Consider the following 18,121-nt stretch of genomic DNA (forward strand, 5'->3'; position numbering starts at 1 on the left):
TCATATGATGGCTTGTGAAATTCAGGAAGGTGTTCCTAACAGGGGGTTTCCCTTACAAGCTGGTATATAGCTTGTGTTCAGAATTTTAGAGCCATTAGTACAGGAACTTAACTTTTCCCGTACTGTGGGTCATAGTGAATTGTAAGGCATTATTCTGTTTAGCCATTCATGGAATTCCCTTAGTTCTTCACATGTCCCTTTCCATATATATATCACATCAACAATAGGTCTTTTCCATTTTATGATGTTGCCATGGCATTTCTAATTGGTGAATAATCATTTACCCCCAATTTTTGCCATATGGAGACTTGCTATTTGTAGAGCAAATCTGAAACCCCTGACTACTCCCCTGATCTGAAAAAAAGAAATCTACCTTGATTCTAAAGTAATTTCTTTCAAGGAAGAAGTGTGGCTCACTGGTTAGAGCAGGCAGACCCTGAAGCAGAGGTCAGACCCGGGACCAGGGTTCAATTCCCGATGCGGCAGGGTCTTGAGCTCAAATGTCCATGGACTCGATAATTCTCGCTTCGTGCCTGACCTAATCATGGGTTCACACTCTGCAACTCTGGGCATTAAGCTTGCTTAATCTCCACAACGGCCCCCCCGCAGCGGGATGCCTGGCTTTCACCTTGGGGATGCCCTGTAGGGCTATCTCACAGGGAAAAGCCAGGACGGGTTCCCAAGGCAAGCGCGGAGATACCCCTTCGGGGGTCGATTCAGGTGCTATATAAGAAACATAATAATAATAATAATAAAGGGATATCTTCAGACTGATCAAATGACTTCATAGACAAGTAAGTCCATAGCCACAGGAAAATTACCCAAATATTGACCCAGTTGGCAATATTCCTCAGTTGGTCCATAATGTTCCAGGTCTACAAAATAGTTTTAATTTGTGTGTCACAGTAAGTCCTTTCCTCCTAACAATTGCACTATACAAGTGGAAAATGTTTTCTTGGTGGAGAAGTGTGAACTCACAAACACTTTTCTTGTAACACATTTTGTGTGTGTATTTGAAACTTTTAATCCTGTATAACACATTTTGAATCACTTCATCAATGTCTATGTAAAACCTGTTGTTTTGTGAAGGTAACCAATACAAAATGTGACAAATATGTGATTAAATCTTAAAAAGCCCCCAGTAGTCTTTATCTTCTTTGTATAAATCATTCAGGCAGAGTTATGGTTAGGGGGTATTATTATTATTACGTATAGCTATCAAAACTGTAGGCATTTGCCTTATAAAACAAAACAGAGATTTATTCTTTTTTCTGAGAATTTAATATCAAAGTGGTGATGATTGAGGTAGGGAGCAGAGATAAAGAAACAATAATCTTGAAGGATGAATACAGGCGGGCACCAAGGCATCTGTTTGTAGGGACAAAACTTACTAGGGCAATTGCATGCTGCTTAATTGGTTTCTCCAGTGGTCAATAGGGTGCAGACCAAGATCCAAAGAGTTGGGAAGCAATGTTAACAAGATATTTTTTGTGGCACGAACGTCGTAAATAAGAGGTGCTACACAAAGGACTGTTTGGTGTAAGTGAGATGTAGGTAAAACCAGATTTCAAAACCCGATTGTGTTGGGAGCAGATTAGAGTAGGGTAAAATAGCTTTGTTAGTCTAGACACCCAGATCAAAGGGTTATTTTTATGTATTGACAGTACATATATTAACCACACAAGGCAAGTCAGCAACTGAGCCACTTGACCTCAGTACCTGCATGTGTATTGATAAACAGACATGTCACATTAGGTCAGAGGTTTACTCATTAACAACAAATAGATGTTGAACCGTATGGGAGATACCCTCAGGGTTCAGAGGAGGTTGAAAAGGATTAAAGAGGGATAGCTGCATAGTAAGGAACATCCATCGTTCCTGCTTGTGGTGGAACTTCTAAGAGAATCTTGCCCTGATTCATTCAAATGGAGTACATATAAAGGACAGCTCTACATTTGATTATATGGAAGGCTGTGGAGGGGTCAATGAGAACAAGCAGGAGTATCTCCCTTGTATCTATGTACACATAGAGGTCCTCCAGATTTTCTTCAGTGACTCTCTGTGGTGCAGTAGGCCCAAAGTAGATTTTTTAAACTTTTGCAAGATTTCTGGTATCTAAGTGGTTGTAGAAGATGTTAGCCAACAGTGGCTGCAGCCATTCCTACATACTGATGTAGCATCTCTCAAGCTTTGGCGTAGGGTTTCGTTTCCATCTCCAATCTCGGTTTTTCACAAACGTGTTTTTTAAATCCTTCAGGAAATTTCTAAGAGTGAAGTAGAAGCGGGTCTAACTCTATGGGTCAAAGACGCTAGTGTTGCCCTTCCCTGGCAGCATCATATTTGTTTATGGAAATGGAACCTCTGCATTCATTTAGAGCCCAGAGAGTCCTGGCTAGTGCAAGCTCATATCCACTTATTTTCTAATATAGCCACAGGGCCGATCAAAGCTGCCTCCACGTAATCAGGAATGTTTAATTGCAGTAGTTGAGTTGAGTTCTCAGGTCTCTAGTTGACCTATAGATTGCATATTGTTTGCTTGTTTTTTTTAACTTAGGGGAGAGACTACCAGAACTCTGGGCTCTGTACTCCGAGGGATCTACGTTTTTATTCTAGGGGCTGTTTTAAGATTTGGTGGCATTGGAGCCCAGGTGTAAATCAGCATCATTTCTACCCCACAAAGTGTTTTACTTTAACACAGTAGAACAATAACTACATTGACTGAAAATTATTAGCAGTGATTGTTTTTAACTTGAACTTAGAATCATTCATGAACCTCTTCCATTGTGTCCTGATGATGATATTATTAGTAGACTAATAGGCAAGTCACTTTCAAGTGCCTCTGTCATATTGCCTCTATTTGTATTATAGATAGGACAACATTATAGTCTATTAAACTGCTTACAAAGATGTTTTTGTAGAGTGTGCACCCTGAAGTGATGTACTTCAAAGTGCTCTTAAATGTGTTGGTCAAAGAAAAGGATACACAGTGAAGAGAAATAATTGATTCTGATCACACAATTTAGTCAAGTTGAGCGGGCAGCTTCTATTGATCTCTAGTTCCTTCATTGAACGTGGTGCAAAGCGAAGCCATTGCATGGGTATTTCCTTCCAATTTACATCAAAGGGCAATGCTTTGTGTCAAATTTTTGATGAGATAAAACAGGATACATGACTTCAAAAATACACGTATTATATGTTAAATTAAGTGGAAGCAAGAAATATTTAAATAGAAAAGTACAAATTAAAACTAAAGGAAATAATAGCACTATTTTTATGTTGGTATCATCAACTTCCCCTTACTTAATTAAGGGACCACTTTCAGTAGAGGCTCAAGATTTCACTGAAGGCAATTAAACTCCTAACCAAACAAAGAGACTGCATTAGTACCTAGATTTGCTGGTCTTTGCTGAAACACAAGTAAAGGGCATAAGTCAACTGTAGACTTTCTCGCAAATCTCAAACTGCACCATATGTGACTGTTGGTTTTTGCAACCCTCCCACTCCCGGCCAGTTTCCAGAAAATATGGAGTTTGAAGTGATGATGTAGTTAATTCAGCATATTATTGTGTTGTAGTCTATGTATAGTCTATTTGTAGATAAATACCAAGTCAACTCGTACCACTGTTGTAGAATGTGGTATTCAGAAGGATTTGTGGACTCAGGGAAAGAGTAGTTCATAAGTAACCAGATGTTACAAAGGATTCTGGGTGCTATTGTTTCGTTGCAAGCATCTAAGTTTCAGGTCCTCAGTAGAATGACAGCTTCAATAGCTCAATTTTCCGACGTTTACTGAATCAAGTATGGTTGGATTCTGTCATCAAGATAGAGATCAATTTATTTCATAGTCTTGATCTCTGTACTCCCTGAGACCTGCATCCATGCAGAGATGAAAGGTCAAAATATTCTGGCCACAATGCCTCTTTCTTTAAATTAGCCTGGTCTTTTGTTTGGTTAATAGATTCTTAACTCAATTCTTGACCCAACTTGTAGCCATTCATGTGGTCTGTTTCTGAAACAACACAGTAGTGTATGATTCTAGACTCTCTTCAATTTATGCATAAGGTTATTGGATAGCCCAGAGAAGATAATGACGAGGAATTGAGATGCACCATAACTAAGTATCAAAAAACAAGGGCACCCAACGAGTCAGCACAGGACCTCGGGAAACGTATTTTTTCTAACAACAATGGTCCCATGCATAGACAGATACAAGAAAATAAATATAGACACAATGGATCTATATTGAGTAGCGTGATCTATCCAGCCGGACAGGGATCACAATTTTTACTATAGAGTAAATTCAACAAGGAAAATACCTTACATCCAAAAGAGTGAGACACAAGCCTGTGCCCTCACGCTTACAAATTGGCAAAGTAAGAGAATAGGAAAGGCAGAAAAGAGACAATTAGGCAAAGAGTGAGTGATTTCTGAAGAATGAAAAAGTGGCAGAAATTCAGTTACACCATTATATGCATATCACATTCGGTATACATTCACATATATGGTGTTACAACAAGTCGACGGCGTTTCGATCCCTTAACCAAAATACATGGGATCATCATCAGGACAAAAAGTTGGTTTGCCTAAAGAATATATAACACAATAGCCTGTTCAGTACAGCTATACGTTTAAACCAGGGGTGGAGGTAAACTAGTCATGGATGAGGGCCAGATGGGCTTCAATGCTTGGTGCGTCGCGAGTGCGGACACTGCCAGAAATTCAGTCAGGTTAGGGCTAGTTCAACGATATGGCTATCTGTTAAGTACAGCTATGCATTCCAACCAGGGGTGAAGGTTAACTTGCCATGGAAAATTGCCGGATGGGCTTCAATAGTTAGTGCGTCGCGATTGCGTGCACCGAGAATTCTATCAGGTTAAGGCTAGTGCACCGATATGGCGGGGAGCAGGGAGTTCTGAATCCCACGAGCGGGAATGTTCCAGAGGGCAGCCTAAAGAAAGGGGTCGCGTATGAACCTTTGTTAATCCGGATCCCGCAATAGGGAGCCAAGTATTTCAAACGCCTGCAATGCGGAGTGAATACACCAGCCGAAATGAAGGCTTCTTGCAGGAACCCAGTCGTGTCCAAACATGACTGGGTTCCTGCACGAAGCCTTCATTTCGGCTGCCCTCTGGAACATTCCCGCTCGTGGGATTCAGAACGCCCTGCTCCCCGCCATATCGGTGCACTAGCCTTAACCTGATAGAATTCTCGGTGCACGCAATCGCGACGCACTAACTATTGAAGCCCATCCGGCAATTTTCCATGGCAAGTTAACCTTCAGCCCTGGTTGGAATGCATAGCTGTACTAAACAGATAGCCATATCGTTGAACTAGCCCTAACCTGACTGAATTTCTGGCAGTGTCCGCACTCGCGACGCACCAAGCATTGAAGCCCATCTGGCCCTCATCCATGACTAGTTTACCTCCACCCCTGGTTTAAACGTATAGCTGTACTGAACAGGCTATTGTGTTATATATTCTTTAGGCAAACAAACGTTTTGTCCTGATGATGATCCTATGTATTTTGGTTAAGGGATCGAAACGCCGTCGACTTGTTGTAACACCATATATGTGAATGTATACCGAATGTGATATGCATATAATGGTGTAACTGAATTTCTGCCACTTTTTCATTCTTCAGAAAAGACTCCCTCTTTGCCTAATTGTCTCTTTTCTGCCTTTCCTATTCTCTTACTTTGCCAATTTGTAAGCGTGAGGGCACAGGCTTGTGTCTCACTCTTTTGGATGTAAGGTATTTTCCTTGTTGAATTTACTCTATAGTAAAAATTGTGATCCCTGTCCGGCTGGATAAATCACGCTACTCAATATAGATCCATTGTGTCTATATTTATTTTCTTGTACCTGTCTATGCATGGGACCATTGTTAGAAAAAAGCACCATAACTAAGGCCATGGACATCTTCACTCGCTGTTGGGCATGACAGTATGCAAGAATTACTGGTGCATCAAAAGCTGAGAGTTGATGGATTACACCTTTACATCAATCTAGAGAATGAAGATGATACCTGCGTTGAAGATGACCCACATGTTTTGTACCTTCTGAGATGTGTGTAGTCAAGCCAATGGGCAGGGTGTGGTCTCACAAAGCATTAAGATCTCTTTAGACCAGTATCTGTGGTTCAGGGACCCCAAGTTGTCCGTGAATCCTTCTCAGGGGGTCAGCGACTGCTTAAAAAAATAATATATATTCAACAGATTAATAAAGTGTATATAAATAAAGAAGCAGAATGTACAGTTGACAATTTTAAAACGTTCTTTAAATGTGAAGGGATTTGAAATTGGAGGCAAAAAATTTAAATAGTATCCTCAGATTGATTTTTGGTAGCAGTGCAAGTACATCAAACAGAATATCATAAGGACCATGAGTGGCCTCTATTGAATTTTGAAAAACTCCAACATTCCTATTAGAATTAAAATTCTGTTTTTTTTTTATTAAGTACTTGTTTGTAAATTTAATAAAATAGTTAATCATCTATGTACTTGTTTGATGAAAGCAAGTTTCTGTATTCGTTTTGTATTTTTTGCAGTTCAAATCATCAAAAATGCTTAGGTTGCAGCCGCGGCTCATGCAGGTGAAGCGGTGGGCAGGGTGGGGGGATGGGTGTTTTCGACAGATGACTACGGGGGAACATTTTTCCCTCGTCATCATCCCTCAAACTCCCCTCCCCACCCAGCCCCATTTCTCTTATCTGAACGGGCCACGACTATTAGGTTGGGGTCCACGACTTCCAGTAATGACTCAGTATTGGTCCCCGGAGTCCAATAATTATTCATTGGGGGACCCTGAGCTTAGCCCCCAAATACTGGAATGCTCTACCACTGAATTTGAGGATGGAGCCATCCGAAACAGGATTCCGGAGGAAATTAAAAACATTCCTCTTCCCCATTTCATAATCCCGTTCTCTCAGGTTCTCGGTTGAATTTTATCAGTGATTAGCGCGGGACACACTGTTCTATGTGTAGCCAGGCGCTCTATAAATGTCTTATTATTATTATTATTATTAGTAATGATTATGCGGGGGTTCACAGAAGTCAAAGGGTTACGTACTGCTTCTTTAGACAACAGAAACGCTCTTTCATCTGTTCTGCCATCTAGTTAGATCTCTTTAGACAAGAGAAGTTCACCTTCACCCGTCCAGTCATTTATTCAAAATACTTGTAAATAACTGATTGATTTCCAAGTCATACTCCATGTGGATGAGAACCTGGTTGTGACCCAATCTGTGTACAATTGTAAATGCATGTGGTATTTCTTTGCAAAATGTTCAGTCCATCTAGTTCCAAATAGCATGAGATCCAGAAACAGTTAAGATTATATTTTCTTGCTTAACACATAGTCATTAGAAGAGCAGATCTCCAGCTGTTGGAAGCGGTGCGGTAATTGTTAGGACGGATGTGTGGAGGGCGAGGGACTTACCGTAACTGCAGAGCCAGGCGACATGCAAGGGAATCTCCTACTTTGTTTACTTTTTTTTCTCAGGGTACAAATCTACATAGCCATTGACCTGCAAGTATTAGGGATAACTTGGTTAGCCAGTCAAAGTCCTTATTTCTGTTTATTTTCTCTTTCAGTAATAAATAGTGACAGGTGAGGTGTTTTCTGTCTGCATAGTACTAAAAAATAGTGCAAGTATGTGTATGCCCTTCCCTCTCATCTGAAGCCTTTCCGCTTTCGCAGGTAGCCAACTCGCATGTTCACCCTGATCATCTGTTGCCATCCTGGAGAGCATTATTTCAATGAAACTGCAATGTATTCATATTATAATACTTTGTTTTTAGCACAGTGATTAATACTGCTTTTTCTAGGGACTGTCAACAATCAATGTTACTTATACGTAGTTTATTAATATTCCATTCCCCAACTGCAAAATGTTTGTTGGCTGGCCCCAATAAATTTGGGGCTTGTCAACCAGGACACAGTGTTTAATTTGAGTCAGTTGACGAAGGTGGGGTCTAGCGGCACTCATTTTTCAGGATCAGCACTTATTTTTCCTCATCAGACTGAAGGCAGCACACCGCCATACACAACTGCCTTTTCTAGCAGGCAAAATCTCACGGGTACCACCATATACCCCTGAGTAAGTATACTTACATTATTCACTTTGGTGAACATCTCCCTAGTGCCACGGAAGAATAACTATGACCAACCCCACATAGTTTGACCTAGGAGAGTGGTCCTTCAAGATGTCCATACATCCCTCGAGACCTGATGAAACCCTTGTAACGCGAAAAGGGTTGAAATATCATCGACATCATAAGATAACAAACAAACACTGTTGAGATTGAAAGGACCATTTGAAATATGGAAGTTGTTTCTTCCAAACATGCACAAGCCCTAGTTCACTTTTTATTTTTTGTTAGTGTTTTCTTGTTGTGGTCTTCTTTTCATATGGGACACAGTGCACATCCGTTGGGTTGTTTTGAAACAATGATGGTTGATTGATTTTGATAAAGAATATCATGACTAGGGAACAATTGTGGTGGTTATTTATATTGTGGTCTTTCAGCACTAATTGCTTACAGTGATTGTTTGACAAGTGTATGAGAACCATAGTTTTCGAAGAATCATTATATACACAGGATCCCATAGTTTCAATGGTCGCTCTTGTTGCACAAATGCTATATTACAGAGTTTGATTGCAGATAAGTACCACAGTCTACCCGTTCTAAAGACTGCTCTATACACATACAGTTTTGCCCTTCGTTACTCAGTAACTCTGTTATATTAATACTAAATATGTATTTTTTTTGTATTTTTTGTATGAGTGACAGTTTTTCTTGTTTGTGTATACTTATTGTCTTCAGGTACAAGTCGAATGAGGAGTATGTGTATGTGCGAGGCCGTGGAAGAGGCAAGTATGTGTGCGAGGAGTGTGGGATACGCTGCAAAAAACCCAGTATGCTGAAGAAGCACATTCGCACACACACGGATGTCCGGCCGTATGTCTGCAAGTACTGTAACTTTGCTTTCAAAACCAAAGGTAAGAGCCTGCCATGCTTCTCGAAGACACATGGGTAGGGTGGAATAGCAGCAACATTGTCCATATTGCTCAGAGCCCATGATTGGGTACTCAAACCCAGCGCTATAGCATACGTGCTATTTATTTATATGCAGGTTTTTTGTAAAGCCCAACTACTCACCCGTTAGAGTCTCAAGATGCTGTTTTTTAAGTTAGGGTCTCAAGATGCTGTTTTTTAATCCACCAGAACAACACACTGCATACTGATCTGGGCTCAGCAAACATATTAACTCTGATGATCTCTCACTTGGGAAGGAGAGTGAAGGATAACATTTTTATTGATGCTGGTGAAGCCGTGTCATTCCCCATCCTCAGTTCGAACTGGTGTTTTGGTTTAATCTGGTTATCTCAGTTTAAAAAAGCTTTCGTAAATATGTAACAGGGCTTCGTGTAACTATGGAACTTTACTTCTGGGAATCTTGTGAAATTGTAAGGAAACTTTGAGAAATTTCATGAGAAATGTGAGGTTGTATTTTTTTAAATAATTCTGACAGAAAATATCAGCAAAAGGTTTTTGCAGAAGATATAAATATTTTCTCTCAGCAAAATCGGTTATATGAATGTGGTCACTTATTTTGCTGAAATGAGTACTAATCTAGTTTTTAGCAGCAGAATTTTCCTGAAATATTGTGACAAGTTTGGCACTCTTGTAAGTGAAAGAAAACATAGCAATTTGCCTATTTTGTGAAATTTCTAAATAATGAATTTTACCCAGTTACACCTGCATGATTAAAAGAAAGGCTCCAGCGGTGCATTTCATGCACATTGCTGGAAGATGAGTTGGATCTCAGAAATCCTGACTTGCATGACGCAGCTCTGGCATGTCACTGGATTTGGCCTACACTCACTCTGGTGATCTTCAAAAACTGTGCTAGGATGCTCGTAACTTTTCTTCAAGTGGCAATCTTTACAAAACTACAAGTAATAGGTATGATGCTGCTAACCGTTACCCGAATTAACTCAGAGTGGCTAGTTTAAATAATTTCGGATTCAATCACCTAAATCAGTTAAATAACGCATTGCTCCTTGCTTCAACAAATTTTAATGTCCTGATGATAAGCCGTCAACCATAATGCATCGAAATGCCATTGACAACGGTCTCAATGGAATCACATTATAAATGCACTTTCTTGCTAACAAAACATTTTACCGGAAAGCAGTGCAATCAACAAATTTACTATGACTGTTCCACTGCCTCTTTGTAACACACACTGTATTGTCTTTGTTCAACGGTATGTCACTGTGTGATCTTAAGATGAAGTTGTAAATGTTTTAGACAAGGGAAGTTGGTTGGACATTTGTCATTAATTTTTTGTTCATGAATAACTGCCATTGACTTATGATCGAACCAATTTTCCACACAGAACCACTTTTCTATATGTGTCAAATGTCTCTTGTGGCGGGTCCTTTTAGCATTCATTCTCTGTAGTTCAGTGGGACCCCAGCATGTGGTGCTCTTTCTGTGCTCTGCATTGGTTTGGCCACACCTTCTCTTTCAGCACAGATGGTGGAGTCAGAGATGCCTGGGGCATTCAGTGGGGTGGGTGCAGTCTCCGATTATGCAGTTCGGGCCAAAAAATAAACTACCCCCATTCAAGCGGTGATGACAGCCCACCCAGAGGTCACTGGTGAGTCAGTCGATGCACGCTTGGTGGTCAGTGGTCACCGTTGTCACCAGCATGCAACACATTTCTTGGGCTTAGAGCATAAATAAGTCCACTGGAAGCAGTTATACTTTCCTTATCAGTGCAGTGAGTCAGTTTCACAGGAGAGAGACAGGGAGAGCCACTCCACTATTCCAAATAGCTCCAGCAATATCCTTCCCAGTCAGGGGTAACCACGGCCAGTAGTCACACTTGGGACCTTCGTCGCTGCTTGCTATGCTCCGGGGGACGAGGAGGTAGCAGGGGGACCCACACCAGCACTTGAGTTGAATATCCTGCTGTATCCTTCCAGCTGGTGTTGGTTTGTCCCTCAAACTGGACCATGCCTTTGGGCAGTTCAGCTTTCCAGGTCACTGTAGCTAGGCTTTTCACCTCAGCAGGCTTCCACCTGCAGGGGTGCCCTCTGCTCCCCTCTCTCAGCAGATGAGGTAAACCCCTTTCCAGGAAAGACTCACAGCTCTCCTCCAGCACGTGGGTGCATCCTTTCAGATGATATCGCCTCAACTCTGGGAGACTGGCCGTTACCAATACCAGCCCCTGATCTCAAATGCAATGTGGGCAGTCTTGAGCATCACCTCCTCTGTGAGTGTGAAATCTTGGCAGACTGTTCTCCATTACTTGTAGGAAGTTTTTATGTAGAGGGATTCAAAAAAAGCTAGTGGATTGAGCAGACACATGACCTATTGTTTGTAGATTTTTATATGTGTAAATGTAAGTATAAAGTACATATACTTGTCCATAGAAAGGCACAGAATAAATTACATCTGTTTGCTTTTCCCTCTTTTCATGCATGTTTATCTTGCGAATAAAACAGTGATGTTCACTACTGCAAAAAATATATCACCCTTCACCAACAAAGACTCATGTAAGGATCAACATGAAGAAGCATCTGAGACTAATTGAAAGTCCTAATTACCCAGCTGTTCAGATTTGGTGCTGACATCAGGATGACATACTCTCCTAGACAAATAGAGTAGATGGCAGTTTAAGTTACACACACTGAACTGCTCAGCGTGTAAGGGGCAATTAGATTGATTTATTCACCAGCAGCCCCGTCGGTGCTGAGAATGAAATTAGGTTTATTGTAACGTTAATTGGGCATGGGATGGGCCAGTTTCATGTGCTACAAATCTAGATGACTGGGAACGATAACCAGTTGCAACAGTAGGCGTTTGTTTTCTTGAGTCATGAAAGATGATTGTTGTATTTGTTGACCTCCACGAGATCGTAACCTCTCACACGGAAGGGGGCCCCTGAGGGTAATAACAGGCAGAGAAGGCAGGGGGAGAATCAAGTTACAGTCAAGGAACACTCTGCCTGTAAATTTCTTTGAGAAGGTGCTACAAGTCACTGATATATTAGAACACACCCAACATGCTGGTCTTCCCAAATATCAATTAAAATATACTTTTATTTGATTCAATAAAAATCATAAAAGGATGGACAACCATCATAAAACGCAATGTTTTAGAGTATACATTTTAAAAACGTCAAAAGGGCTAGAGGTCAACATTACAATAAGGGGCAGATTATTATTTTAAAATAATGACAAGTATAACAGTGGTTGCCCATTAGTTGGCTACTTGGCTAGAGACGCTTTTTGCCAGCTCTTTTGCCGTGATTTTCCAAAGTTTTATGGCTCTGCAAGACAGAGGAATCGACGACCTTCCAAGACACTTGATGACCGCTGCTCTACGTGTTCTTCTTTGTTCCTTCCTTAAGGCCTCCCGGAGGATGGATTTTCGAGTTTCCAATAAGAAAGGGCAAGTACATAGAAAATGTAGTAGGGACTCTTCCCCTTGACCACAGAGGCGGCATTCCCTGAATGGCCATGTTTGTTTCCAGTTTGGGGTCAAATCCTTTGAGGGGGAAAGATCCCATTCGTAGCAAAGTCGGATAAAACTTTTTCTGGTGGGAGAATTGCTCCAACAGGTATTGTTGCAGCTTCAGCCTCTGGTAGGCCTGTATCACAACCCAGGCATGATGTTTTTTTGCAAAGGTCGTTTTATCCGTTAATAAAGAGGTCCGCTTAATGGCGTTATTGACTATGCTTTTAAATCCGGAGCACGTTGCGAGGGTGAGCCAAGCATCCTCTAGGTGTAATGCCGACATGATTCCTTCAGGGCTGTTGTGGTTGAATTGACAAGGCACCTTTAGTTTTCAATCTCGACTCAACAATGATGGGCTAGGGTGTTGTCTTCTTGCTCCCTCATCCTCCAGTAATATTTTACTAAGGCAACTTGTCTGGCCATGATCTGATTTTTTAATCCATATTTTAGGCGGATTTGTGCATGTGAGGTATGTAGCGGTATTAAAAACAGTCTCCTAAAAAGTATGGATTGTGCTGTGTTTAGGGCTGTGACATCTTTAGTGTTCAGAATTTCCGAGCCGTATGAGATGGAAGGTAAACATTTTGCGGCGATCACTTTCAGCAGATGACCAGTGGAGCATCCTATAAGTTTTTTCCTTAGGGTCTTCCCAAATATGGTACAACAAACCTAGTTAATAGGAGGTATTTCATTCATGTATATCATTTTATCAAAATAGTAAGGAGACATACAAAAGATAAATATCAGAAAGATCTGAGCGCATCTTGAATCGCACACACACAAACTTTCAAACCAATCAGGCAGACACAAACCCATACATACTCACACATCCATCATATCAGGATTCATTAAATAAAAAAAATGTACATTCTTAGATACTAACAAAAACCTACCCTTCAAAATAATTTTTTAAAAGACAGAAAGTGTTGGTGATATATACAAGAGTTGGCTTAGATAACAATAAACATCAAAGAGACAATTCCTCAATCGAAAATGCAGTCCTTGGTCCAGTTTCTTTTCCTCCCCTGTGACTGCTTAAGTAGTTTGGGCATTATTTGATGACTTCATGAGACACCAATAGGGTTGGAAGGTGCACCGACAAATGTATTTATGACTTTCAACCTGGTCAAAAAGAGAGATTTTATTCAGCTTCTTGGATTAACAATTATGCATGTTGGGTATATTTTGTTTTAGCATACTTTTTGCACTAATACAGGAATGAGCTGAAGTAATCCTTACCATTTTCAATGGTTTTAATTCAGTTTTCATCATAGTTATGTATGCTTTATTAGTTTTGCTAGTTTGTTGTCAGAGTTAATTTGAATTTGAATAATTGTTGGCCATACCCTCTTTCATCCACCTGAACCCATTGAGGCTTAGAGGTGGCCAAAAGAGACCTTTTAGAAAGCTCAATCAGTAATGAAAGTGGGGAGGCGTGCAACCAATTGTGTCTTTAAAAGGATGGTAGCCTGGCTTAATAACATTTTTATTTTCTTTCAGGGAATCTGACTAAACATATGAAGTCAAAAGCCCACAGCAAAAAATGTCAGGAAATGGGGGTGCTGGTGTCTATACCGTTGGACTTGGAAGCAGACGAAGGTACAGTTAAATGATGCTTACATTTGTAAGACAAATGTGGCCCAACACACAAAATAGCCCTTTCATTTTAATTAATTACCTTATGCCGTGTTGCTGTAACAGGTGCTTGCCTATATTAATTCCTGTATATGAGATGTATAATAGTTCAAATACAAAAGGCATTCAGGTATTGCAGTGCCGATCTGACGAGGAGCAGCCCATATGATGAAGCATGACACCTTACAGGGTGTGTGCGGGCCCTCTATTCCAAGAGGAGGAATCATCATCCTCCTACACTTCATGACCACACAAAACGAGTTTCCTCTTGTCTCAAAATTAGGAACAGCATACCTTTTGTATCTTCATAATAGTTAGCCATTTAGTATGATTCTATTGTTCCACTATGCAACAGTTTGTACATGCGCCAGAGCCCAGCAATCATGCAAGCCCGTAACAAGCCCTTATGGGCTTGCATGAGTTATCACAGCTGGTTTCTGAACAAATTGGGGACACCTCCAAAGCCTCTCCTATAGTTTTCTGTGCGGAGATGTCCACTTGACTGCAGAGTCCCTTCACAAGTAACTATGCATTTTAGTAGTAAATGTGAGAGATAGAAAGAGGAGTGGCTGGAAAATAGGGAATGCTTATAGTTGAATGGGAGGGAATTAGGGAGGCATTAAGAAGACATTTTGGGAGTTAGGGAGGGGTGTATGTAGTGACGTACACTCATCCACAAAAGAGTAAGCCAATTTCTGTTTACAAATTGCATTTCTAAAATTACTACAGCCAAAAAGGATCACAAACTGAAGTAAAAAACTCCAGGTCCGAGCTGAAGTAAGCCTAGCACCGCACATGGTCAACAACAGGCACTGCAACACCCTCCAATAGAAAATAATGGCGGCAAGGACTTGACATAAAACTCTATAGCAAATAATGTTAAATTCAATTATTTAAAATAGTTACATATATGAACAGATATCATTTAATGTTGGCCAAAATATAAAACTAAAACATATGTATTATTTGATTGTAAATATAAAATATTTTAACAACTTTTTTAAATTAAAAATTTATGTTAGAGTACATTTTAATACAGTATAATTTACAATAATATTTGACATAGAAATAATTGTACACTTTTTTTTAGAGGTAAATCAACGTTTTGACTTTTTCTTGTACATTAAGAGTGGAGACTCTGTTGTCTGGTTGGAGATCTCCATATGGTAAAGTATAGGGAAAAAGGGTTTTATAATTAAATAAATAGTTATTTTTTTCAATTTTATAAATGGTTTTCAACAATTTATTTATTTATTTATTTATGGGTTTATAACGCGCCGGAATCACACCCGAAGGTGTATCTCCGCGCAGTGCTGAGAGGAACAGGTCTGACCGGCACTAAAACTGAAATAGGGTTGTCTTAAGGCTTTTCCTGAAGGCTAGATGATTAGAGCACTGTCTAAGGGTGAGGGGGAGGTTGTTCCACAGGCTCGGGCCCATAACCGAAAGAGCACGTCCTCCCTGTCTGGTCTTGTTATGTCGTGGAATCTGTAGTAGCAGCTGATTACTGGACCGTAAATCACGAAGGGGATGATGATGAACAAATTTTTCGGCCAGATAGAGCGGTCCTAGATTATGGAGACTTTTGTGAATCAGACAGCAGGTCTTAAATTCCACCCGTCTCCGGATAGGAAGCCAGTGGAGTTCTTTGAGAAGGGGCAGAGATGGTGTTCTGGGGGGGGCATTTGTCACCAGCCGAGCCGCGGTGTTCTGAACCACTTGAAGTTTGTTGAGCACTCCTTCGTTGGCCGCTAAAAGAAGACCATTACAAAAGTCGAGGCGACTCAATACGAGGGCCTGGACCAAGGTCTTCCTTGTGCTGTCAGGGAGAAGGGGGAACACTTTCCGAAGGAGGCTGATGGTATGAAAACAAGACCCCACCGTGGTGTTGGCATGATGTGCAAGATTGAGGTCATGGTCCAGACGGACCCCCAGATTTTTCACCGCCTGTTTGGGGGAAGGTGCCACTCCCAAACTCGTAGGCCACCAGTCAGGGGTCCACAGAATTTTTGCTTCCCCGAACAGCATGACTTCCGACTTCCCCACATTGCACTGGAGGAAGTTCCTGGCCATCCAGCCGGCGACCGCAGTCATGCCAATTGATTATCTTTATTTTTATTTTTTATATATTTTTAACTATTTTAACAAATGTAATTTAACATATTTTCCTTTGAGATTTTATTTTAAGCCACTCTCTTGATTATTTCCTAGGGGAGTGTGTTGCAGTATCAGTGGTTGGCCATGTTTGGTGTTGGGTTTACTTCTGTTTCTTTTTGGCAGTATTAACTTACACTCATAAATGTGGGGCTACACCCTCTTTTTCAGGGTGTCAAAACATGTAAAGCTACACTTTTAAGTTACTTTACACTACCTTATGATAGTTAAAAATAATAAAGTTACTCTAATTGTAAGAGTATATGTTTCAACTTACTCACAAGTGTGTTACCTTTGTGAATAGCCCCAAGAGAGTTTAAAGTTACTAAGAAAAATGTTTAATATATATATTTTTTTATCTAAAGGTGATTGTGAAAAATATTATTATGTAACTGACAGCCAGAGTTTTTGTGGTAAACCTCATTTTGAGATGAGTTTCTACTATAGTTTAATTAACTCATTTACCATGCATATAGTGGGGTCGTTTTATGGCGCTATGATTACTATTGTCTTGAAAGTTTGAAAACTGCAATTTTGTTGAAAAACAAAACAGCCACTAAGAAGGGACTGGTGGCATAATGTGTGGGGCAATGCCTAGTGACCTCTAAGTGGGTAAAAGGAGTCCAGCGTAGAACCGAGCTGCATTCCACACGTTGTGCCCAGAGACCACTAATCTGCCAAAGTGAGTTTTGTGCTTGTCAATCTTACGCTCACCTCAATTCTTTTGCAAATTTAGGGCCTAATGAGCATGGGTAAAGATTTTTTCCAATGCATTCTGAGTGTACAGGCATTGGGAATGTTGATTTTGGTCAATTATGATATCAATAGTAATGTGGCATTACTCTGGCCATGCACTGGCCTTTGAGTTGAATGTAGAAGGTGACAGAGCAAAGAGCCCTTTCAACTGTGCCCAGTGGACGCTTAGATTGTTTACAGAGTGGCCCTCTATTTGTCTGATCCCCTAGAGGCTTAGTAGTTAATTTCTTTTTACACAACATCCTCCCTTCCGTTTTGCTCTACAAGGGACGAGATTTTGGGGTTGTTCATATATTTCCTTAGTGGATGTTTGTCCATTGAATGATAGGGCTAATACGCACAAATCAAAATGTCAGTCTGCATAGCCTTTCATGTTTAACCACTTTGCTGTGTCTCAGGATGACTTAGTCCATATTAGAACTTTTTCAGTACTGTAGACTAGATGTGTTGTATGGGTGTTCCTCCAACATGCTGTGCACATGTATCTTTCACTCGTGTCACTCTTTTATTCTTTTTACTTTTTAATATCTGCATTTGGGCTCAGAATTTACTCTTGTGGTATTAGCTTTCCTGTATCTGAACTGTGCACTTGCCATTGAATACTATATGTAAAATACAAGATTAGGTGTTCTTACTGGCAGTGATGGGAAAGGAAACTTTTTGTATCCTGACATGTTTTGCTCTTGTGCCTCTTTTACTGGTGCTTCCAGCTACTCAAGGCATCAGTATTCAATTTTTTGTTTCAGTGTATCATTCCCACCCTCCGTTTTCTCTTATGCATCTAAATCTGAGCATTACACGTACAGATTTAAGGATATGGGGAAGAGAATGGCATAATGTGTGGTCTATATTATAGAGTCTAGTGTTCCTCGTTGATGCATACAAGTTGTGTATCTTTGTCATATGGGTAGGTAATACTCATCTCCAATATTGATGAGCTCAGTTGCCAGAAGAGATCTGTGTGGGTATTTTCATAAGTCCTGGGTGCAATTGGATGAAAACAAACCGAGTTTCAGTTGCTGTGATTGGTTTGAGTGGAAGTC

At 40.4% G+C, this 18,121-nt stretch overlaps 1 protein-coding gene across 1 annotated transcript in view; it reads left to right on the forward strand.

The window, feature by feature from the left end:
• Window positions 1-18,121, forward strand: part of HIVEP3 (HIVEP zinc finger 3) — a 2,131,558-nt gene that overhangs the window by 2,063,720 nt on the left and 49,717 nt on the right. Inside the window, exons 13-14 of the mRNA XM_086956857.1 lie at window positions 8,826-9,001; window positions 14,034-14,132. Of these exons, the coding sequence (XP_086812983.1) occupies window positions 8,826-9,001; window positions 14,034-14,132 (275 nt within the window). The remainder of the gene's footprint in view (window positions 1-8,825; window positions 9,002-14,033; window positions 14,133-18,121) is intronic.

Source organism: Lissotriton vulgaris, chromosome 2_1, assembly GCF_964263255.1.
Source record: "Lissotriton vulgaris chromosome 2_1, aLisVul1.2, whole genome shotgun sequence".
Lineage (NCBI taxonomy): Eukaryota > Metazoa > Chordata > Amphibia > Caudata > Salamandridae > Lissotriton > Lissotriton vulgaris.